This window comes from Sander lucioperca, chromosome 16, assembly GCF_008315115.2.
Source record: "Sander lucioperca isolate FBNREF2018 chromosome 16, SLUC_FBN_1.2, whole genome shotgun sequence".
In the NCBI taxonomy this organism is placed as follows: Eukaryota; Metazoa; Chordata; class Actinopteri; order Perciformes; family Percidae; genus Sander; species Sander lucioperca.
This window is the reverse complement of record NC_050188.1, coordinates 21,300,214-21,325,476: the sequence shown is the minus strand read 5'-3', so window position 1 is coordinate 21,325,476 and position 25,263 is coordinate 21,300,214. Positions and strand designations below refer to the sequence as shown.

The 25,263-nt window shown below is 39.0% G+C and overlaps 2 protein-coding genes and 1 non-coding gene across 3 annotated transcripts; 2 read left to right on the top strand and 1 right to left on the bottom strand.

Moving 5' to 3' along the window:
- The first annotated feature begins 817 nt into the window (after positions 1-817).
- trnae-uuc lies at positions 818-889 on the top strand. Its single transcript has one exon. It is a non-coding gene; the product is annotated as a tRNA-Glu (tRNA).
- Positions 890-2,652: 1,763 nt separating this feature from the next.
- bet1 (Bet1 golgi vesicular membrane trafficking protein) lies at positions 2,653-4,806 on the top strand. Its single transcript, XM_031323102.2, has 4 exons — positions 2,653-2,878; positions 3,107-3,213; positions 3,426-3,482; positions 4,059-4,806. The coding sequence occupies exons 1-4, from the start codon at positions 2,860-2,862 to the stop codon at positions 4,212-4,214; spliced, it is 339 nt and encodes a 112-aa protein (XP_031178962.1). The 5' UTR covers positions 2,653-2,859; the 3' UTR covers positions 4,215-4,806.
- A 76-nt stretch (positions 4,807-4,882) lies between these two features.
- zgc:85777 (uncharacterized protein LOC405871 homolog) lies at positions 4,883-24,238 on the bottom strand. The gene is made up of 9 exons (XM_031323101.2): positions 24,004-24,238; positions 18,389-18,509; positions 12,496-12,625; positions 10,242-10,348; positions 9,719-9,886; positions 9,300-9,473; positions 7,662-7,823; positions 6,119-6,269; positions 4,883-5,380 (listed from the first exon to the last, which is right to left on the bottom strand). Exons 1-9 carry the CDS (start codon positions 24,202-24,204, stop codon positions 5,290-5,292), a joined length of 1,305 nt encoding a protein of 434 aa, XP_031178961.1. The 5' UTR covers positions 24,205-24,238; the 3' UTR covers positions 4,883-5,289.
- Between the last annotated feature and the right edge of the window lie 1,025 nt (positions 24,239-25,263).

Sequence of the window (25,263 nt, the reverse complement as noted above, 5' to 3'; positions counted from 1 at the left end):
CATTAATATTAATTCTAGTTCTTATAATAATCACTCAATGAGCAATCCTACCTGCCCACCTGGAGTTAGGAGCTGGTGCTTGGTACTGGCTCTTCATTGTCACTTATAGCAGTAAACTGGACTATTGGCTGCTGCAAGATAAAGTTTGCAGGCAACGTTGTATTATGTTTTGCGCGACCGCTAGCATTCTGCACGTCCTAACTAGCTTAGCTTACCCGTCTCATCGTCTTCATTTGGTGTTTCACTTTTCGCTGGTTTTAATGAAAACGTTCCTCAGTTTAGGTCATCTGGCCGCATCACTTAGAGCTTTCCCTTTTTTATTTCTCGTCTTTTCAGCGCCGCATTTGCGCTTTCTATTATCCATTTTTATAGCTTATTTTTGCTCGACTGCACGCACGACTGAAGGGTAGCCGACCATTGAGTGTGACGGTTTGTTTGTTTTTTAGCAAGGTGCTGTCGGAGGAGTCAAAATATACGTCATCATTAACTACGCTGCACTCTGGAGTGGGCCGCGAGAAAAATCAAATAAATATAATAAAGAGTGGACTGTGAGTGTAGGCAACCTAGTGACAGCATCCAATATATTTCAACTATGATTTCAACCCAGTGCCATTGACCACCGGCCCTCATGACCAAAAAAACAGACCGGCCCACCAGGAATTCCCCCGGTGCTTTTCTAGTAGGCTAGTTGAAATACAAATGAATTGCCGTTTATACACTTCAGTATTTGTACAGATCAAACAAACAAGATGCTAGTTGTTAATCAGAACAGATTACAGAGTCAGTGACAGAGTCACGATAAGGAGTAACAGATACCTCCCATATGGTCTAGCGGTTAGGATTCCTGGTTTTCACCCAGGCGGCCCGGGTTCGACTCCCGGTATGGGAACTGCTGTTTTGAATTAGTAGTAGTTGTGGATGTATTAAGTAGTCTACTTTCCTGACATCCTCTGCTGGTTCCATCCAGCGAATGATTGTGAAGGTTTACAGAGAATATGTTTACAGAATTTACTATCTATCTGGGGAGTTTTGACTGGAGATGATTGCTGTACTGTGTACACAGGACTGCTTAGGCATATATGCATGTGTGTACACACTCAAGCCAAAGTGTGTGCGTTAAGTGTGCTCAGGATTCACAGAGTTTCAATGAAGATTAAGACCAGTTTCCAAAACGTCCAAACGCCTTTCTCCACTCTAAAGACCCATCTGATAAATCCAATCCTCTCAGATCCACAAAGGCTGAGACGCGCACAGAGTTCAATCAATATCCTCTGTTTCTTTGACACGCGTGCGAAGGTCATGCATGCAGCAAGGCCTTTGGATGATACATAAAAAGATGAGTGCTGGTGCATTAAAATGCATTATGGTAGATAGGAGTTTAAAGTTGTATGTATTCAAAATGGATTGGATTGGAATAAATTAACATCATGAAAGTCATTTTAATCTCCTATATCATATTGGCTGTCTCCTGCAATAATGGCACAGGGCCAGGTGATGGATGATTGATGTGGGGATAAGGAGAGCTAATCACTGCTAAACAGCACCTCTAGGATTTTGGAAATATTGAGAATCTCTTTTCTATCCTGCACAGCACAGATGGATGTGTCAGTAAGTCCCCGTTATTAAATCACCAAAGGATATTCATCTGAAAGGAAACGATCTGTCTGTGTCTAAAAGAAACACCATAGCATTTTTTCTTTTTAAACGACAGCACTTTGTCTTGATAATTATATTTATTATATATGTCAAATAGTTAATAATTGGGCCTGTTTTTGTGTTAAGGAGGAGCAACTGGTATTAGCCTGGCAACCAATCGTATTAATGATGCTTTTTGGCCCAGATTGGGTATACCCCTACACATATACAATCAAAAAGACACAAAAACATAATGACATGATTCATTTTTACATTTGGATATTTTCACCTCAATATGAAGAAACCATGGAATAGTTATTCTATTGAAAAAACAGAAAAGAATGATTGTGTGTTCTTTCGACTTTCCATCACAAGTCCAACAGCAAATTAAAAATGATGTTTGGATTCTTGTGACAACTTGTGTTATAGCTCCTGTAACAGAAACTCCATAACAGCTCTCCATTATACTGAGCATTTTAATAATCATCAAATAACAACCCCATAATGATAATAAAAAACATGACAGCAAAAGAAAGAAAAGTTTTTCAGTCATCGAAATCGTCACATTATTGGAAAAGATCATGCAGTGTTTACTGTTGACTCACAACGATTACTTAAATATAAACATTGTTTCAGTACGTCCAGAATCCATACGAGGCAGTCAATAGAGACAGATTGGGTTTGCTGTGGTATGTAGTTTGTCTTTCTTATGCTAATTTTTATGTAATTTTAAGGTGAGTTACATGGTTTTTTTAAATAAATTTCCCTGTATTCCCTATAGGCATACACACACTCAACCAAACACTTGACACCTATCTGACTGGATCTGACACACACACACACACACACACACACACACACACACACACACACAAACTTCAAAATCAGTTTATTTTGTATACATATTATTTAAATCTATTTAATCACATGTCTCTTGAATAATTAAATGTGGAAATAACATACACCGTCCAAACCGTGTTCTTATTTTGCATGCATTTATCTCGTATTGCATTAGGCTCATAGACTGTATGATTAGGCTACGCGGCTTTTTCAGGCAAGGATTGTCCTCGTCGGACACCGTATGATGTCGTGGCGTTTGCTGATGTGTTCAAACTTGCCAGTTACCACCATATTATCGTTAGCTGTAATTTCTATCTTGTTTTGTCTGAATTTTGTTTTCTTACACGTTACATAAACCCTAACGTTAACCATCAGTTGTTCAAGATGAGGCGCGCCGGTTTGGGTAAGAGACAGACGTAACGTTAACGTAACATCTTCATTTTAAACTCGTACCTGTTTGCTAACGTTAGTTAGCTAGCTAGCTAACAGCTAACGTTAGCTAGATAATGTTACCAAAATATGAATGAATGTGCGTTGTTGTGTACTCCAGGCCCAAGTTTATACAACCCTACACGCTCCATAGGGCTACAATGCGGACAAAATAGCTAACTAACGGTGTCGTTACATTAAGGTGAAGGAGGCACTGGGAATTATGTCGCAAGTGGATACAGTGTGTATGAAGAGGAAAATGAACATCTACAGGAGGGACTGAGATCTAAAGTCAGCGCTTTGAAAAGTGTAAGTAGTTAACTATTGATGTTTTGTTTTTTTATTGTTATTGGTGAATGCTACATAAAGCGACGTCTGTGTTGGCCACTTTGAAATAGTTAGCTGTGGTTGTCCTAGCTAAATGTATCCTATGTAAATCTCTCATTGAAAATCTTTCACTTTTTTTCTCGTATGGACTAACGTTATAGGTATAGATATTGATATAGTGTTGTTATTTACAGCTTTCTATCGACATTGGAACGGAAGTCAAATACCAGAATAAAGTACTGGAGGAGATGGTGAGTTTAATATTATTTTCTTACGGACTAATAAACACGGTAACAAAATACCAGTGGTCCAAGAGGTAATCAGATTCATACCGCAATGGGAAACAAGTACTTCTTACAAGTAAATGTCCTGCATTCAAATCTTACTTAAGTAAGTGTTGGCAGCAACATGTACTTACACAATAAACAGTAAAAACATTTATTTTAATTTGAGTGTAATGCTATTATTTAATTATTGATTCATTAACCTGGACGCAGCATTTTAATGTGTTGCAGCTGGTGGGGAGGGAGCTACTTTTAACTGCTATCTACTTTGGGGTAGTTTAATCAATCATATTTTAGAGGATAATCATTAATATAACCGTCAAATAAAAGTGACATAAAAATAACTATTTCCCTCTGAAATGTAGTGGAGTAGAAGTATTAAATAGTGGCTCACCATTGTACTCAAGCACAGTATTTGAGTAAATGCATTTGGTTACATTCCACCACCGTCAAATACAGTAATGTTTTCTAGGATCTACATGTTACAGTTTGTTTGCTGGCCTGCCTGGACTTTAAACTTTTCATCCCGCTTTCCAACACTAGGACTCAGACTTTGATTCAACAGGTGGCCTGCTTGGTGCCACCATAGGCAGAGTCAAGCAGCTGTCCAGAGGCAGTCAGACCAAACTGCTGTGCTACATGCTGCTCTTCTGCCTATTTGTCTTCTTTGTCCTGTACTGGTTCATCAAGCTGAGGTGATAAGAGGACCCTGTTGGACTTGGCCTCTTGATTCCACATCTTCATCCCCAGTCTGCATCATGCCCACACATCAAAACTAAACCAACATAATGCTGGTGAGGAAAGGCAGGGGTTTTTGGCTCAGCTTTATACGTGCCCATGTCTGAGTATTTCACAGAATGACCCTTTTAGTCATGAAAGTACTCCTATTGATTCCATTTCATGGATGATTGATGACCATGTGAAGTAGGAATCATGTATGTATATCTGAACTAGACACTGTCAGTATATGCATGTACTTGATAGCAACCCAATGTACCTGGATGGAAAGATGAGACATAACATGTAAGAACTGTAGAAGATACTGTGTCAAAAACTTTAATGCAGTTGCGGGCACATTGTATGATAAACAGTGAAATGGCAAATGTGTTGATAGTCCCAGTTGTGTTGAGTGATTAAGTTATAGAACGCTACTTAAAGCAAATTATCAAGTGTACAGACAAGAATGAAGGGATATTACAGCAATTGCATCCATACAGAATTAGTGTTCATTGTTTCATCATTGTAAAAAATATTTTTAATTGTAAATAAACACATTTTATGTCTGAATTGACCAGTGTGTTTAAGTGTGTGCTACTTACAGAGAATGCGCTATTTAAAAAAAAAAAAAAAAAGTTAAAATTGAACTGGTACTTGAAGTGATTTTATAAATTTGTCAATGACATAATTGGCACACTTTAATTTACACAACATTCATTTTTGTGCACATTATTTTGCTTAGTCTATTCTAAAAAAAATAGATTGTCTTCAAAGGATGTTTAAATGAACAAATTACAAGTTACATAATTACATTTGGCTGTTCACATTTGTAAGGTTATGAAAAACAAAAACGAGATTTATAATTCTGTGTGTTTGAGTCTTTCAGACCACATACAGTATAAACAATCAAAGGCATAACAATCTAATGCATTGTATGTCAAGAATTTTAACATATCAGAACTGCACTTAGGTGATCTGTGTTTAGCAATTCATTGTAACTGATTAGCACATTATCAGCAGTGGAGCAGCAGATCAGCCCCTGGGTCAGGTGTTGATATCAGTTCTTGGGCAGTGTGTCCATGTACTTGCAGATGATTCCCAGCATGACCTCATCAGCCCCTGCACCAATCGACATTAACCTGGAATCTCTAAAATAGACAAGATTAATACAAACTGGTGTTTTTTCTGAAAAAATCATCTGAATTTTCTTCAACATCTGATTCACTTAAATAATTGCAGCAATGATTTCTCCCCCCCTCACTGAAAGTGACACTGCACATCCTTGACCCCTTGTTTAGCTGCACTATTTGCCCCATCAGTAAATGTCAGCACAGAGTAAAATAAGGGAGAATCTGAATCAAACACGGTTACTTGATAATACACTGAATAAACAAATAAGATTCATAGCTCAACAGTGCACAACAGGAGACTGACCCTAATTGCAAGTCTTTGACAATTAGTATTACTTGAGCACATGCTGTTTATGTAAAAGCCATAAATCAATCTGAGCCTAACATCTGGTTTAAATTCCTTGTAAAAATACATTGACCATGAGCTGTATCAAGCTCCTGCTAACTGGAGAGGTTGTTCTTACCATAGAAACAGTATACCCTCACAAAAAGCATAGGTGGCAGCCAATTATAACCATAGTTGGCTAGCAACCTGTGTTAGTGACTTGTCAAAGTCACTAACTTGGCAAAGTCATGGTTTTGCAGTCAGATATTTTTTTCAAATGAGATGAACAAAGTGCACAGGTGTGAAAATAATTGAATATCATGGGGCTATATGCTATAAATCCATGTGATAGAGAAAACAGAAAAGAGTTTTAAAACCAGATCACTGAACAAAAGACGTATTTCAGTTACTTTTTTTCTGACCAGCCTCACCTGTAAAATCTGCTGACCAGAACGTCACTGGTGAAGCCCATTCCTCCCCAAAACTGCAGACAGCTGTCACCCAGTTCCCTGGCCAGACGGCCCCCCTTTAATTTGCCCATGGATGCCAGCCTGGTGACATCATTGCCTTTAATGTACAATGCTGCAGAAAAAGAAGGAAGAATACAAGTAGTGGCACAAGCACGGGTGAGTGAAAAATGGCCAGGTGGATGAAAAGGCATTATAAAAAATGTAGAGAGGAAAATTAGGACAACAAACAAACGTGGCTCAGTTTCAGGGTCACTGGTGGCTGATCAATGCCTCTTTCACACATGTTCCTTGTTCCTGCATGATTTTTCCTGTTTCAGTGTGCATGTGTGTTTCTATTTACCAGTGCCAAACAGATGCAAAAGCTTTGATCTGTTTCTGGGCTAACGAATCGGAGCAGCTAGATTCATTCAAAGCTGCTTGCCACTGAAGTGGTTACTAATACGAGAAAATCACAAGACCTTGAACACCCGCCCACCATGATGCACCTACATATTTATATCATGAACACTGCAGCGTAAAGCGCGTGGGATGTATTTTGGAGGAGCCGGGTATGTGCCAGTTTTTCAGGTGGCCAAGCTGGCTGTGGGTTTTGAAGTTATGCCAGTACACACACAACCAACAGTAGTTTGGTAGAGCAAGTCAGCCTTTAATCGTTTAAACCCCGGCTCCTCCTGTCACATACAGTACACCACACATACAGTATACAGCATACAAGTGTCCTTGAGTAAGACGGTCAATCCCAAATTGTTCTACTCAACTTTAAAAGAAAAAGTTGAAAGTTTGTAATTTATTTGTTCTTTGAGAAGAAAATCTAGATTAGAACAATTAATAGAATTACATGGAAAAAGACAATGTTAGCATAGCTCTTGAATGCCTGTGTATATCTTTAAAAAAAATCAAATACCCTAGAATTTAACTCCAGACAAAACATGGTGTTAATCATTGTTTCAGGCAACTCATCCAGGAAATTATTTTTGCTTCAGCAATCTAGTAGCAAGCAATTACTGATCTGTCTGTCTATAGCCAACCGACCATACTGTTACCATCACTGTTAACTTATCTCTACTTAATAGTTAAGCTACCACATTATTCTCCAGCCTGCACTATTCCCTCCATCTTTTGAACCAACCTGCTGCATTGTACATGTACAAATTACCCACTCAAGACTATTTTGGCAGTCACATCATTCTTTTTAGGACTGAGTCAACCGTGGCCTTCGCTACTGAAGCCTTAGTCTTATCTATGGTATTAAGTGCCACAAGGACAGCTGCATGCATTCATTTGGAAGAATTTTCCTAAAATACTGCAAATGCAAAATCTAGCATGCATGTTTCTAATCCAGGCCTGGGTTTTAAAAATATTTTGGAAATGCAAAATCTGGAAGTGAAATAACCCAATAACCCAAGTGCTGTGATAATGCAAAAACCGCACCCTCTTACATCTGTCGTATACTATTAATCTTTCACTTTTTTTTTTGTTATGTCTGTATATAAAGCGACCGCACCTGTAGCTCGGTGGAGGAGGGAGCGGAGCAGCTCGACCTCCGTCTGCAGCTCAGCCAACCTGAAGTGAACCGACTGGTGGTAGAGGACAGGCTGCTTGAAGATCCTCCTCTGCCGTGTGTACTGGATGGTCTCCTGAATGATGTTGTCCATCATGGTCAAGACTGGAGGTGTTAAGATAGAGACATGGAGAGATGTGACCTTAATACTACTACTACTACTACTGCTGCTTCCACCTGCACTGCATGCATCTATGCGAGTGTTCGTCATTTGTGTCTCTGATTGATGATATGATGCACAAAGGTTTACCTGAGGCCTGTACTACGAATCAAGATCAACATGGCCTGGATTGATTTCAGTTACCCGGCTTCACCTAACCTAACAACCACAGTCCTGCATAAACTGTGTCACGATGGTGGTTAACAACTAGTTCAATCAACCCAGGGTTTCCCAGTCCAGCAACGCGCGCGTTCACATAAAAGAGGCGGTGTTTGCACAGCATGACCAATCGCAAACATCTACCAGAGACGCATATTTTACATAAGAGCAAACTATAATTCTACATAAATATGAAGAACACAGACACGGTTTTACAGGCAAAAAGCAATACAGTCGCTGTTTCCTAAAACAGGAAGGAAAGCTGGCAAAAAATAGCAGACGCCGTTATGTGTAAATCACAACGCTTATCAATATCACTTCCCCATCAGTCAGGCACAAGATCTGACCATAATTACACTTGTCCTTTCCATAAACTGTCGTTGCTTTAGCCTTTTATTTCAGTTGCAACCCTGGCAGTGGGAAGCGATCATGGGAGCAAATAAAAAAAATATAATTCAAACCGATGTGTGGCATTGGCAACACACGGCTCAAGAAGCCGACAAATAGCCTATGCGTAATTCTCTGCGCTGAAAATCAATATATTTCATAAAGATACCTATCAGGGAATGTTAACGGGGTTGTCGGTCTCTAAATGTTTTAACTTTTATGAGCACACCTCTCTCTCTCTCTCTTTCTCTCCGCGCACCAAGCTCCATCGGATCTTCTAAAAACGGTGACGTCGTTATCAACTGAGTATTGATTGGTCAGTAGGCGGTGCTTTTACATCGGTTGATCTCTAATCTCCAACATAACCTGCTCCCGACCAGGTTAGGTGTTCAGCATAAGTTACCACGGCGACTGAACCCGGTAACAAGTGATCCACCATTGTGATACACAAAACCCTGGGTTGAACCTGAAGTTACCTCATTAACGCCAAATCTTGCTTCGTAGTACAGGCCTCTGGCCATCCATTTCAGATTCAGTAATAGCACGTAAAAGTTGAACTTCCCCTAGAACAGTTTCTCACCAGTTCCCAAGAAAGATAGTGATGCACACTTGTTACTCAGAATCAAAAGCAAACAACTCCTTTACAGAAGATTAATGGCTTGAACTGTGTGACCTGAACTCCCCAATTCTTGGAAACTGTAAGGATCCACTAATACAATAAACTGTGCAATTTACAGTTACATCTGTGGAAGGCGGATGAGCTGGGGTGAAAAACAGAAGTGAGAGTGAATAAAACTAGGAAAGATAATACCCGATTAGTGGATATGGGTGGGGGGATAGGGAGAGATGAAGAACTGTAAGAAAGGCACACTCACTATTGGCCACTGCCCAGAGCCTCTCTTCCTGGAACTGAAGCATCTGATAGGTGAAGCCCATGCCTTCCTGGCCGATGATGTTCTTGCAGGGCACACGAACGTCATCGAAGAACAGTTCAGCTGTGTCTGATGACCACATTCCCAGTTTATCAATCTTGCGGGCGATGTGTACTCCTACAATGGTAAGTACAGGAAACAGAAATAAATGTCATAATGCATCTTGGCACAGGCAGACTAATAATAATAATAATAACACAGAATATAAATATATTTCAAAATAATAAATTTGAGGGATTTGTATTTGTGAATGTGATGTATGAATCCCAGATGATGAATGTCAATTAATGATTCATTTTCAGCTTAAATGTTTTTTTTTTTGCTTTTACAGGAAAATCATCCCACAAATAACTGACTCCTACCTGGTAGGTTCATCGGCAAACAGAAGAGGGATTTGTTTCTGTGTGGGGGCCCGTCATTGGTGTTTGCGAGAAGACAGATCCAGTCAGCCTGGGTACCGTTTGTGGTCCACATCTTTCCCCCGTTGATCACATATTCGTCCCCTTCCCTTACTGCCTTTGTCTTGATACCTGAATTCATATGTGGTAGAGTTGTGTACATGGATGGAGGGAGAGAGAAAATTGGAAAGATGAGTCTAAGGACAGAAGGTTAAATGAAAAGTTTCAATAGATGAATAATCCTAGAAATAAAATGTTGGCCCTTAAATGAAAAGCTGAAGCTGGTGTATTACTCTTAAGTGTAAAACATAACGCATACTAATCCAGAAAAAAGAAGTCAAAAAGTGGTGAAATCTGAAGGTGGATAAAACTGCTGCATTTTGGCTCCTCAATCATTTCTGTAGCATGAGTTCCTTTAAAATGGTCCTTCAAGAGCTAAAAAGGAAATGATGATAATAAGTGACCAGAAGATGAAGGTGAGACGTACTTGAGACATCAGAGCCGGCTCCGACTTCACTAACTCCGAGGCAGGCTACTTTGTCCCCCATGATGGACGGAAGGAGGAACTCTCTCTTTAACTCAGCTGAACCAAACCTGCAGACACACAAATATGTAGAAATGAAAACATATATTAGTAACTATTAATTAGAAGTTACCCCTTGACACTAAGGGGAAGCCAGGAGCACCCCTTGTTGATTTCCTATAAACTAAGATCTAAAAGACAATACTTCTAAACAAAGTAGATCGACAAAGAGGATTGTCAGGCACCTGTCTAGTAAAAGTTGTGGACCACACTGCCATGTTTGAGGCAATTACAGTTCCAATGGGACAGGAGGAGGGAGTCTTACCCTGAAGCTCCCATGGTATTTTGGCTGCCCTCTTAGCACTTAGCCCTCACTGCAAGCTAGTGTAGATCCCCTAATTAAGCTCCCGAGACTCCAAACTCTGTTTCACTGAATTATTGTAGCAACAGCTGTTTTACAGCAGGATGATATCACACGACAAGCCAAGGCCATACATGGGTGAGCCAAACAATTACCAAATACGGTATATGAATACACATACCCTTAAGGAGTGTAACTTCTGAAAAAGGGCTGCACAATAGGCTGTATTTTTTAGCAAAACTATAATATCACCACTAAGATACTGTTAAAAAAAGGGCCTGGACCATAAAAGATTAAACAAAAAGGAGTAATATGCATGGCTTGTTGTTACAGTTATACTGTATCTACATCTGCAATATGTAGAAGTTAGCAAACATTAAAGAAAAATATATTTTACACACAATGCAGTAAAAAGTACCTGAGATGATCCTAGTTTGTGCGGCAGTGGACTTCAGTTTTAATTGTTCATAATACTCTGCAGCCACTGGGCTGGCAGAGTAGCATCGCAGCTGAGCAGATGGTGCTGCAGAACCTGTTAATAAGCAATTCATTGATTCACTGTAAAATCCTCTGCCTTCAGTATACAGTATATCGCTGTCATAACTTGTTGATAACCACAAGTGAGGACACCTTGTAGAAATGTGTAGATTTCTTTAGCAGTGGTCAGAAGCAGTATGGATATGGAGTGGGTTATAGTGTTTGTACCAGAATAAAATGGATTCTATCTGCATCACTAAGTGCAATCAGTGCAACTCACGACTTGTTAACAAGTGCAGCTGTTGACGTAATCATTGCCCATTGACCAATAAAAATACACAATAAACAATAACAATAAACACAAGCTAAGAAAATAGGTGTAAAAAAAGGAGACAGACGTCTCTGCAGAGCTGGACCACATAATGAGTAAAATGTAGGGCTGGGCAATATATATCGATAGATATCGATTGTGATATGATATGGAAATAATAGATCCATATTTCCTTTTTGATTTAATGTAGCGCATTAACAGACAGTTTCACCAGAACTCCTTTAGTAGGTGTCCTATATCACTTTTTTATGGACACCCTGCAGCCAATCAGAATCGAGTATTCACCCAGACCATGGTATAAGACTAGATATCGTAATATCGTGATATGACATAAGTATTGTCTTTTCCTGGTGTTAAAGGCTGCATTACAGTAAAGTGATGTACTTTTCTGAACTTACCAGACTGTTCTAGCTGTTCTATTATTTGCCTTTTCCCCCACTTAGACATTATGTCCACATTACTGATGATTATTTATCTAAAATCTAAGTGTGAAGATATTTTGTTAAAGCACCAATTGTCAACCATAGAATATCGCCACAACATCGATATCGAGGCATTTGGTCAAGAATATCGCGATATCTGATTTTCTTCCTATCGCCCAGCCCTAAGAAAATGTCTGAGAAATGTCCATTGTTTGTTTGGACAACATAATTATCTGCAGGGTAAACAGGGCGACAGTTGTTTGCAATTCAAGCAACCTTTTATCATCTCAAATGAAACACCCATTTAGGATAACTGTTTGAAAATGTACTCCAGCTCTTACACAAGTGGCTCTAGTGGTGGTGTAAAAAGGAAAAAAAGACAAAGCAGACATTGATGCCTGAGTCGCTGATTAGTTGTTAAAAAAAGACAGAGGTGGAGAGAGAGTATGGCAGCAAGCAACAATACACATTTACATAAAGACATGTCTCCAAGCCAAACTGAGTTTATTTAAGGGAACAGCGAAAACACTGGATTTGGGGATGTAATACTATGCTGCAAACCTTTCCCCTATGACAAATCTCATATGTATAAAAACAAATCCAACATCATTGTTAGTGGGATTGTACCTGGCCAGTGCAGGAGTAGCCATGTCACTCTGTACACCAATGGCCATGGGGATGCCTCCACAGCGGATGTTGCCTAGCTCCTCTGCAACAGCTACGCTGTAGCTGAAGTCAAGACCCAAGCCTCCATACTCTGCATGGGACAAAACACACACCCCTTTAGCTACTGCTGACAGTTCAAGGCTGACAGTTCACTGTACATTGTGTGGGTTTTTTGTTCGGATTATTTTTTCCTTATTTATGCACATTTGATAATAGATGAGGACCTTTGCTATTCCGCTGAGAGAGGAAGAAAGAATGGCATACCAATGTCACTTTGGATAAATACACCCCATCACTACTGCACATTAGTCACCTTAAACTAGCTCTGCACCCACCTTCCCTGTCTCCCTTCCATCTTTCCTGTTGTCTTTGTGATAAAGTCACTGCCTAACAGGTTTCTGTAGGCACACACAAACACTGGTATAATATTCTCAACTGATCTGTTGGCACTGGAGCATGCACTCAAATTAATTACAGGATGTTATCATTAATTGCACTACCTGTAATTATGTGTAAAAAGCACTACTGGGAGATCAGAACCATGGAGCAAAAAAGGGTCACTGACATCTCAGTGTCATCTCATCTGTTCTGCTTAGTATATAAAACTTGATTTTGATCTCTCAAACAACTAATTTACTGAAAAAAAAGTAAGGATTCAATTTCCTCCATTCTGGCAGTGGAGGCATTTGCAAAGACCTTAGGTCATCAATAGAGTTTAACAGTGCATTATAAACCTGTCAGTTGCCCTTATAAAGAGACCTCTCTTTTCCTTTCCTTTATTTTGCCTTTAATCATCAGTCGCAGCATCTATGAAATTAATGTGTTTTATACTCTATATATTATATACTTAATGCTAAAGGACAATTTTCTGTCCGTTACTCGTGGAATAAGCTGGCTTTTATACTGCATTTCTCTTAAAAGGTATTCTTTGTAGGGTTTTCCTTAAAAACAATGTATAGACAAAAGTAATCCCTCTAAATCATCACTTATCACCCACTAGAAGTGTGTGGTGGTGTCTGTATCTGCAGACACCCTGCCCTGCTGACTGTATTTTCTCTTTACTTCTTATTTTTGTGAATGTGGGACATGTATGGGCATTAGCAAAGATGCTTTGGGCCTTTTTTTTAAAAAAAACAAAAAAAAAAAACACACAACATTATGAAAACAAATGGCTCTCTGCGTTACAGAAAACTGAACATCATCATCCCATGCTGGTCTGGCAAATGTTAGCTCACAGTTAATTCTTTAAGACAAATATCTCAATGATAACATCCAGTCAGCAAAATGTAACAAGACTGAGCATTTTTAAAATGCTTGGTGCTGTCAGAGTTGAGGCTTCGACCTAAGTGCAGGAAGACAAGGAGGAAGCAGCAGAAAAAAAATAACAATGTAATGATAACACAAAGAGAACTTACAAAACATGCAAGCTGGTAATGTCCATATAAAATCCAAGAACACGAAAATATAGCTTACACTGGAAGGAACTCACACACAAAACTCACGATGGATGAAGACAAACCAACAACAGACACTGAACGCACACAGACTACACAAGTAAACAAGGGTGAAACAAGGGACAGGTGACACAAGGGCTGGGGAACAGGTGAAAGACATCAGGGCGGGGCAGACAATCACACAGGTGGGAAAAACACAAGGCAGGAAGTAAAACAAGACATGACATGGGAGAAACAGAGGGACTACAAAATAAAACAGGAAACTAAGCATGAAACAGACACAAGGTGAAACACAGAAGACAGAAACATGAGACGTAAAACAACAAGGAAAGAGAGAATAAATCAACACAATAAAACAGGAAAAAAACTACAACAGAAACCCACAGGTGCTCAGTTTTCCCATCAATTGATATTGTAATGCCAGCCACTGGATGATGGATACTAGCACTGACTAACAATGAATTGAATAACTATGGGTGAATATACCACATGGAGGCCTGCAAATCTAGCAAAGTGGTTTAATGTCACCTGTCAGACTAGTTATCGAATAAAGTAAAGCACAGTCTGGCAGACTGTCAGGGAGAACGAGGAGAACAAAATAAATGGGGACATAGGAAGAGGGAGATATAGTGGGACAGGCAAACAAGGGAGTGGGGGAGCCAAAAATAAGAGGAAGCAGGTGCAGCTGTGCAGCGATAAGTCTCTAAGCACTGGAAACCCTGCGGTGGATAATGTGGATGAAGGGAAGCACTGAGGTTTATTCCACTTTAAGCAAAACAGCAGGCCATCTGGTTGAACAAGCAAGCAGAAGAAAAAACAAACAAAAGTCTGTCACAAATGTCAATCCTACACGTATTTCTTCTGAACACCAGATGTTCCTCAGCGTAGGTTCTCATCAGGTGGAGCTCCATATGAAGCACATATTGAAGGACAAAGATTGAGATAATTTAAAGGTGCAGCACCAGCAGATACTGGCAATGTCAAAAGAGAATAACAAAGTTTTATATTCTATATGCACAGCAACACCAGTGACCTAGTGATAAAACCACTTCTCCACATGGGAAAGATGGCCAAAGAATCAATCACAAGCTCAGATCCATGACAATTGTGTAACAATTACTACAACTGACATAGGTGTAACCGCACTATTACTCAACTTCAGAATGCACGTTATAACCATTACAGTGTCATCTACAATCAAATCCGAAAAGTCACTGTGTTAGTAACGTTTTTGAATAGAAAGACAAGCCATTGTAATGCATGTATCATAGTATTACCAAAGTAGAAATTGTGAGAAAGGAAACAGCCTGGACACACACGTCTCTCCAAGAGGTTATTCACCTAAACATTTGTAGCAAAAATATTCAGTTAAAGGGTAAACTGTGGAGGATGCCAGGTTCTATCAGTCAGGCAGGAGACAAAAGGCCACTGCCATGGTGTGAACTGCAGATACCTCTTCCTCAGAGCAGAGGAAAACAGGCAGGGAGCCAAGGGTCATCCCTGTCTTCTCCCTCAACATGGCTGACTTAGGTAAACTTCCTGTTCTCATGTTTTGAAGGTAATAATGCCTTTCCTTGTACATGGAAAAAGAGTGGGAAATAAGTGTTGAGTGTTCTTGTCAGTTTGATTGATTAAATAAAAGGGACCTGCTGTATAGCTACAAACCATGTAAACAGGAGCATTAACTTTCTTGCCCAGTGCTCTGTTTTCCTGGGTTTTAAGTCATCAATGCCCATGGAGGGGCATTAAGTTAATGTGTAGAAACAGGAATTCAAAAATAAGCCTGAATCACATTTGAGTTCACTTGTTGGGCAGACTCTCAGATTTCTTTCTTTTCTGGGACATGTTATGCCTTTATAAGATAGTAGAGAGATGACAGGACATCAGGCAGAGATGGGCAATGACATGCAACAGTCGGCTTTTTAGGCCCTAAGCCAAGAGAACGACACTTAAGATTTGTTTTACCTCCTGACTTGTACAACATGGCACTTTTAAATGTTTACTGAGAAATTAAAACCATTATATCACAACAAATCATTTCATTTTAAATGGAGCATTTTAAAGTTATTTTCCATAAAACAATGAATCATTTCAAATTTGTATCTCAGCTCTATGAGATGAAATCATTACACTTCCCCATGCAGTTTAGCCTTTCTAGAATCGAATGTCTGTGCTTGAAACAAGACAGATTAAGGTAGATGGCACACGAGACAATATCACTTGATTCTGGATCTAAACAAGGTTTAAACAAGGTTATTTATATTGTGAGTAGATTACAAAATGTCACCATATTTGCAGATGTTTTATTACATGACTATGAGAGTGTTTTTTGTTGTACTTGGCTTTGACTTTCCACCTGATGAATGATTTCTCCATTGAACAGACTCCTAAATCCCCATTGCCATTCCTGTAATCCGAGCCTATGAATCAATTAAGCCAGTGCAGAATTCTTTGAGTCTGCTTCATTAGTTAGCACTGCAGCAAAGACACGTCTAGTTGGAGCTACTCCAACTGCACACTTTCCTTAAGACATATAATACCATGGCAACTTCGGTTATTCCTAATATTACAAAAAAATAAGCCAAACACAGCAAGAATTATGAGAAGGAGCCAGATTCCACATTATGGTAACTGAGCAACAGTCTTTTTTAAAGAGAATACAATATTTGTCCATTAGCTTTTGTTGACTAAAACATCATTCTTTTAAGACTTTTAAGACTTAAGACTAGAATCTAGACTAAATACTGTACTGCAAGTATATGATGTACAGTGTATATGATTTAAATTGCTTACTGAAACATGTCAACCCTGACAGTTGTTTTTATATACTTAACCCACGTAATGTACCACCTGATAATACAGTGTGTCTTCTGCTGGGCCGCTCCTCCTCTCTAATCCTGCCAACTAATGCTTAAGACTTGTGTACTCAGCACATTTTAATTCCCCCACCCCCCCCTTCTTTGACCTACAGACCTGTGGTGCAATCTTCTTCACAGAGCTCAATATCCAACATTGTTCACCTGATTTGTTCTTTCAGCAGCAAATGTCAGAACAGCCATAACAGCTGTTTTTACCACAGTGCTGTTATCACGGCAAGACGAAGACCAAGATGAAAAGTGGCAATTGAATAGAGATGATGAATTTATTACTTTGGGAATACCTGAATGTGGTATAACTGAGAAACTTTAGATCTCTGCTGTTGATTGTCACACACTTTCCACAAATCTATTCGTATATTCAGAATGAAGTTACACATCACAACCACAACTATTTTGTGGTCCTGTACTGTGCAGTACTTATTTCGCTCCCTCCTCAAGCCCAGCAGTGACACAGCTGGGTACACATCTGGAAATGGGATATAGTGTAGCAGACAGCCATCATCACAGTGGGAACATTTCTAAACCAGACCAACTGTAATGTGTGGCTGTCAAACAGAGAGAAACTTCAGCTGTGAAAAAGAAATGCCTTGACGCAAGGATGGTCAGTCAGAACACATTTTGATTCCCTTCAGACAAATTCTTCCTACAACTTAAATAATGATTCTGATGTGACCATTATCCATGTGTATTCTTGTATTAAAAAATTTTGTCCTCAAAAGCAAGGGCTTTTTAAGTAACAGATATGTTATAGATTTATTATGGGACTTTTGGAATGGCAAAAGAAACAGCACGTCCCAAAAACATAAATCATGTAGACCGAGGCACAGGTTATTTGTCATATTTGTATGAATTACCAACTAAAGTGCCCAAGAATACAAATGGAGTCAACTTGTTAAAATAAACATTCTCAGTGAGAAACAATCAGGCAAAATGGCTTTTTGTTTCCAACAGCACATAAGGTGCACTAAGTTTGGCACCTTGCTATGATGGCTGTTATCATTTTCTGCCAGTCCTATTATCTCCTTAGATTCTTTCCATGAAAACAAGCCTCCTCCAAAATTCAAAAAGGCTTCTTGGTCTCTAAATCAAACAAACAGGCCTTTAACCTAATCGCTCTGCTCCAGATTATGCACAAAAAATCCACTAGATTAATTAAAACTTTGTCATTTTTCATAAAAATGTCACTGATCTTAGATAAAAAAAATAAAAAAAAGATTTCAAAAGAAATCATTCACATTTAGTCAATCCAAAATTCATTTTCAGAGTCTCAGGCGCTGGAAACTATCCCAGCATGCACTTTTAGTCGATTACAGACCTGACAAAGATACAGGTGGCCAAACAAACACCAACTTTCATTCCTGTAGGCAATGTCATGCCAGACTCCAAAACAACAGGTTCTTTGTCTGTGTCTAATCACCGAGCAACTGCATCACCCAAACGTGTGTTTATGGAAATGAATGTTCTACTTTTGTTGGTTTTTAAATGATCCTCTCAAAGGAAAAGATAACCGAACACTCTTACCGACTGGTTTGCTGACTCCTAGAAAACCAGCACTTCCTAAGATCTTGAAGATTTTATGGGCTGGAAACTTCCCTTCTGCTTCCCACTGATCCACGTGGGGGTTGATCTCCTGGTCGATGATCTAGAGCCCACAACAGGGAAGAGATATGGTATGTTATGTGTACTTCTTATAATGTGCATGAAATAATATTATAAATGGTGTTTTTCAAGCATTTTGTGCATATGTTTGCATGTTTCTTTGCGAACATGTAAAGATTTAAAACGATGATTCTAACAACAAATGACAGCCCTGCTATTCTATCTCCTGTGTCACAACTAACATTAAGAGGATCGCATTACATTACGAGAGAAAAAAACATGTACAATGACTGTTATACATTGGTTCCCTGCTGTGCAGTGCACATCCATATTTAAGTCTATGTAATCTATCTCTAGCAGACAGCGAGCTAAGGTATTACATATCAATGAATAGAGAGCAGGCTGGAAAGAGTACCGCACGGTGAATCTATAATGATGACAATACAGTGACAGTATACATGGCATGCTAGTTCCTATCAGTCCCATACTGATAACCGAAGCTTGGCTAGTGACATAGAAAATGACAAGCTGCAGGCTTTTAAAACAATGGCATGGGTTTGGCCTCAATCCCAAACTGTGTCATTTTGGAGCAGAAAAATGGTGCTTAAAACCAACTTGTAACAGAATTCAGTGACAATGTTGGTAACACAAAATTGTAAAGTTTCCCAATACAACTTACTTACAGTGCAAATTACACTGAGGGTTTGGGGATTTGGGTTTTTTGAGGGATGGCACTGATACTTTTATACTAAAGCTGCTGGTAGCCAATATTGTGCTGATATTCCACAACTTTGCATTCAACCAATATAATAATGACTCACTGTTTCCTCCACCATTTAACTATTGGCAGGAAACCTCTAAAGTAATATTTAGAACAGCATGCAAAAATAAAGCTTGGTTCTGAAACCCAGTTTCCCTCTGGGTTAGCAGCCACTCCGCTTATTCAGCCACAAAGCCTGTGATACACAACTGCCTGAAAATGAAGGATGACTTTATTATATGCTTTAAGGAATACTTTTCACTATATACAGCACAATGTGGATGTTGTTAACTAGCTGATACAGAATATGTTTTTAATAACTTACATAATATGTCTCCAAATGTACCAGTTTTGTGCTCATTCGTATCAGAACTAAATTAAATTAAATTAAATAATGAATTCATAAGGAACGAATAGTGCCTTGGTTTTGTGAGTTATGGCCAAAAATGCCTGCAGGTAGTAAGGGTTGCAACCTAGCTTTGGAATAGACATTGGAAAGAGTGAACCTTGATGCCATGACTCATTTCGAGCACCTGGAAGTGGTCAACATCTGGAGAAGCAGACAGTGCTATTTTTGTGGGAACTCACAGAGAATGCTATAGGCTAGATGTGGATTACAGTCCATGTGGTATTTAGTTGCCAATTCTTTAAACAATTCTACCTTACACAGCAGGCTTTGTCAACAGGAAATGTTAGTGCACAGGACATCAACAACAGTTTCTGCAAAATAAGTGTTGTACCTGCCATTTCAACCAAATAAATTAACAAATAAAAATATAAAATAAAAATGCATGATCTGTGACTTTCTTTGTCTGTTTCTAGCTGGATGCTTTTCAATCCAAACTAAAATGTCCTCTAACAAATGGATTTGGACTTGTAAGCCAAATTAATATAAACAACTACAACAGCTTTGCTTCTGGTGTTATTCACTTTAATGCATAAACATTTCTAATGGGCCATGGTTTCAACAGACCCATGACAATCTGCTCTACTAATGTGTTTCTCTGCTCAGTACAATATGCTTTTAAGGGTGGGTAAAGCCCATGAAAAGTAATGATTAAAACTAAAGAGGTATCTAACAGAAATCGGAAACATCAAATTCAAGCCCCGGCCAATAAACCATGTGCAAAATGTGCATTGTGAAAAATAAATGCTATTTAATTATTCTTTCATGAAGCTATCGTTAAATCTTTGCTTGAGAGTGAAAGCACAACCAGCAATGACTAGGCCTGTGTTTAACAAAAAAAAAACAAGTGCTGAAGAAGAATTCACAGGCAATCTGTGTTGGAAGGAGAAAAGGATCCTTCCAAAACACACAAACCCAAACCAGCCAACCATTTGACCAGCCAAAAAAAACCTCACTGGCTGAGAAATATCTAACTATGAGGCAGACAGAAAACATGGACATCATTTTTTTACAGCTTAAAACAGAAAACAGACACTATTTTCAACAGATATATGGGGCACAGGCCTAGGCCTGAATGTTTGAAAATCAGGCTAACGACAAACACAAGACCGAGCTGTAAAAAAGGCAGGTACTTGTCCCCTTTAACCTGCAATAAAACCCATCTATGTTCAAAGTTCAAATCCTGAGGAGGGAAAGGGAGGGTTGACTAGCTGATGGAAAGGGAAACAAAAAGGTCATCAGGGAGTGACTCTAAATCTCTATTGTGGACTATTTGTGTTGCATACCAGAACAATTTCACATTACCCAACTGTCAAGTAGCAGGACAGGGTCAGAACATTGCACTCATCAGGTCTTACAAAATTTCCAGTCTGGAGTGTTTTACCCCTGCACACTTCACTAAGACTGGGCCAGCCCAAACGGTTGTGTTAACGTGTATTAACTTTTATCACATTACACGTTTGTTAGATATTTGGTATACCATTTCCATTAGGGGTGGGAATCACCAGAGGCCTTACGATATGATATCATCACGATACTTATGCCACGATACGATATTATTGCGATTTTAAACATATTGCAATATTCTGCGATATATTGCAATTCATTACCTTTTTTCCAACTTCTAATTTTTCCCAATTTCAAATGATGTCCCCAAAAGGAAACTTTGTCAACATCTGTTTTATCTAAAAAGATACATTTCTCTGTTTGTTCATCTCACTTCAATTATATTGCTCCAAAATGGGATTGTCAAGCAGACAAAACTGACCAACACATATATAACTTGACTTGGCGTCTGTGTATCGATACAGTATTGCCACGGAAAATATTGCGATACTATGCTGTATCGATTTTTTCCCCCACCCCTAATTTCCATCCCATTGAAATATTAAGTTAATTTTCTATTATTATATTTATAGTTTCTCATAACAGCCAGTTTTGCAAATCAGCAGCAGGGCTGCCAAGGTCTGGAATTCAGAATTAAGTCTATATTCTTACATATATTTTCAGGTCATTAATTGACTAGATTGGCAACGCTCATTCACATCTGTTTTTTTTTTTATGTATAAGTTGTTTGAAAGTTAAATATATTAGAAAGTTGACTATATCACAACATAAATCATGATTGTGATTATAACATCATATATAACATGATACAATACTAGAGAAGCAAATCATTCACCCCTATTGCCAATAATAACTGCGGTATAACCAAGCAGGCAATTCATGCTGTCAGTGACAATCAGTCAGTCAGTCTACATCACAAATGTGTAGGCTAAATGAAGAAGAAACCAGACTTCTAAAGGACTCCAACTTACAGTTTATCAAATCACTGCATTTTAGTGTTGACAGTTTCAGAGTTTTATAGCAGAGATGAAAAGATGATACCGCACGTACAGTTTCCCCCTCACGGCAACATAACAACAGTCATAAACTACCAAAACATTGAACTAGCAGAAAGCCATGAACAGCTAGGCCTACAAATTATTTTATCATGATATATTTGTCCCACCCCAACTTAAAATGCAGTGACAAAAACAGCGTTTTAGGTAGTTGTGTCTAGGGATAGACCGATTATCGGCCCTGGCCGATTATCAGGCCGTTTTTTGGCAGTTTGCAGATTATCTGTATCCACGTTTTATTTGCCTGATAACCGATAAAGTTAATTAATTTAAAAGTGTGCTACTTTGGCTCCACTACAGCTCTGTGTCTGTCCCTCTGCTTCGGTTTCACTCACCACTGAGTCTGACTTAATGTCCCGCCCACAACACTATCTGACTCTCTTTTACTGGGTATTATGTTGAACGTTTCAGGGGAAATCCCAGTCTGAAAGCATGGGAGGCTGCACATGAAAAACCTCTTCCTAGAAGTGCTGAGGAAATCTCTTTTGGCTTCTTGTCCTCATTAATGACAGAAAACGACCTTGCGCATGCGCACCACACCCACACACACACTCACACAGTTTGTGGGAGACTGGAAGCCTCAAGTCTGAGCACTACACTATGTAACACACACAAAGCTACAATAGTCTAAGTGCCCCCCACCCACAAAGAAAATTGGTAGTGGAAACATTGGCACTATGAACGACTGACCTTGGACAGTCACAAAAGAATTTCCTATAACCCTATGTGTATACCATCTATAAACACACATTATCCTACAGTGACTTCTTTTAATAAACCATGCTGCCTCAATTTCCCTTTCCTGCATTGCAATTATATTGTTCTGCATTTCCTTTTCACATTTTCATCCTTCCCATTATTCCCAGTGCTCGTTTATTTTCAACCTTCTGGCATCCTTTTGAAGGTTTAGTCACACAACATGCTTCCCCCCCATTTACCGCAACATTTTCGCTCCCTGCCTTAAATTAGGCACTTGTTGTTATTTTTGCAGTCTCTGTCTCCAATGTCTGTTTGTCATGCTGATTACTAATGGTTGCTTTGAAAATGTTACTACCATAATTTGCAACTGCTGATATTTAGCTTTTCAAAAGTAACAGGACTGCATGTCAGATAACTAGCAGAAAAAGGCAAGGCAGAATAAGTGGAGGAACCTGGGAAAAAGAAGGCATATTTCTGTCTTTGAAACCAACCATTGCTCAAGTGAAAAGCAAATAGTCGGCAGCCTTAACCCAATTCACAAAACTGACTATAATACTGGAGAAATTAGACTAAATACTATATAAAAAGTAAATCTTGCCTTCTCTTCCAAGAGACCAAATTAACAAACTATTGTTAACACATTCAAATTAAATAGCCATTCTAATTTCTGATCATCTCTACACATGAATATTTCAGGGTTTTAGCAATTTCATGAAAATATTGAAATTCCTAAATCATTTTGAAAGTCAATGACCAGAAGTTCTCAAATGTGCAACTAAAGATATTTGGCTCTTCAATGAGGGAGATGTAACATATGATTCAGTGCCAAATATTTGTTTGATACAAACAAACATTATATCTGCTTTGGCTAAACTAGCTACATTGGCTCCGTTAGGCTTGTGCAGTCATTTGAGGATGTATGCATACAGCTTTTCAACAAAAGTAGCAACATCAAAACAATGTTCAAATTTGGTGATATGTTTCTTATCGGTGAAGCTACAGGCCGTAATACAGAGCAGCTTCTGCAGACATCAACACAGTCCAGTCAAGGGGAACTATGTAACAAGCTAGCAAAGTGACCTCTCACCCACTTTTATTATACAGCCCTTCCGCTGCTTCTTACAGTTACATTAAGCGGAATAACACTGCTGCTTTCTAGCAACACACACGGGTATTTAAATATCCACCTGTCACCTGCTAAACAAAGCAAACTGTTGCCTTGTTTGTTTGCATGGTAACGTCATAGCTTGCTACGTTAGCTTCATGTTACCTTTCTGAGGGACTCCTTTAATGCAAAGTGTTCTTGTGTGTAGATTAAATGGTCACCCGCGGTCTCTGGGTCACCTGACGTTACGGGTTTAGATGACACCTTGTCAGACACCGACCGGACACCAACAAATGAGGTAAATTTGTAAAAATTACGGCTGTTGACTAGCAGATTACAACGCAGAGCTCCTTCGCGCAGCGCCATCTCTGTTGACAACCGCTTGTGTGTGTGCGCGCGCGCGCATGCGCATGCGCACTGCAATTTATAACCCACTTTGGGAATTTTGGGATAAAATATTAACCCCAGTGGGAAATTGAAATGTTGGTAGTGTTTGACTTTCCGTCGGATTCCGTCATTTGGGGAAATACCACCAATAAACAAATAGAAAATGGGTAACCCATAGTTTTCAAAAAAGCCTCCACAACATAAGTAGAGAGATATCTTGTGACCCCTGGGTTGGGACCCACTGCTCTAGGACCTAGAACACAGGCCTACCAACCCACGGGTCACAAGATTAATGGGTGGGGTTGGTAGAATAGGAAGGAAGTGGAAAACACAACATAGGCCAACTTCCTCTGCACAAAATTACATTTGCTTTCTTTTCCCTCATTTTTGCTATTTTATTGTGAAATACTGGATATCTTTACCTCTTTAGACTTCTAACAAATGTAATCCTTTATCAGTTTAATGAAACAATGTGTGAAGGGAAATCACTCTTTGTTGGTCCTGACTCATGCAATGTGTGACAAAGGGTCACAAATCATGCTTTATTTGAAGAGGTCATGAGGTGAAACGGTTAAAAACAACCAGTAGATTTGCATGTTTTTGCCCCTTTATTAAAACATGTAATGCACCCTACACTCTAAGAAATAAATCCATAAAATAACAGAAAAGGTACTAGCAGCTCATTACACGGACTCTGTCCCGCAGTAAAACCCCCCCCAAAAAATGTCTGTTTATTAACCGTGTGTCCACGGTAAGAAAAAAACGAAACATTTTCTGTTATTTAATGGTTTACCTACAGTATAAAAGCTGTGAATGTTAAATAAATAACAGTAAATGTATTTGCGAGTCATTACCTGCCTACATTTTCTTCTATTCCAGACAAAAAATGTTAAACTATGAAGACAAGACCTAAAACTTGTACATTATGGTAATTTGATCATGCTACAAAATGTTAATGATCTCCTAAAGGTATTTGAGAATATGTTGTGTAAACTTTAAAGCCAACTGAGTTATGAAGATGTATCTGTTTCTCTACTC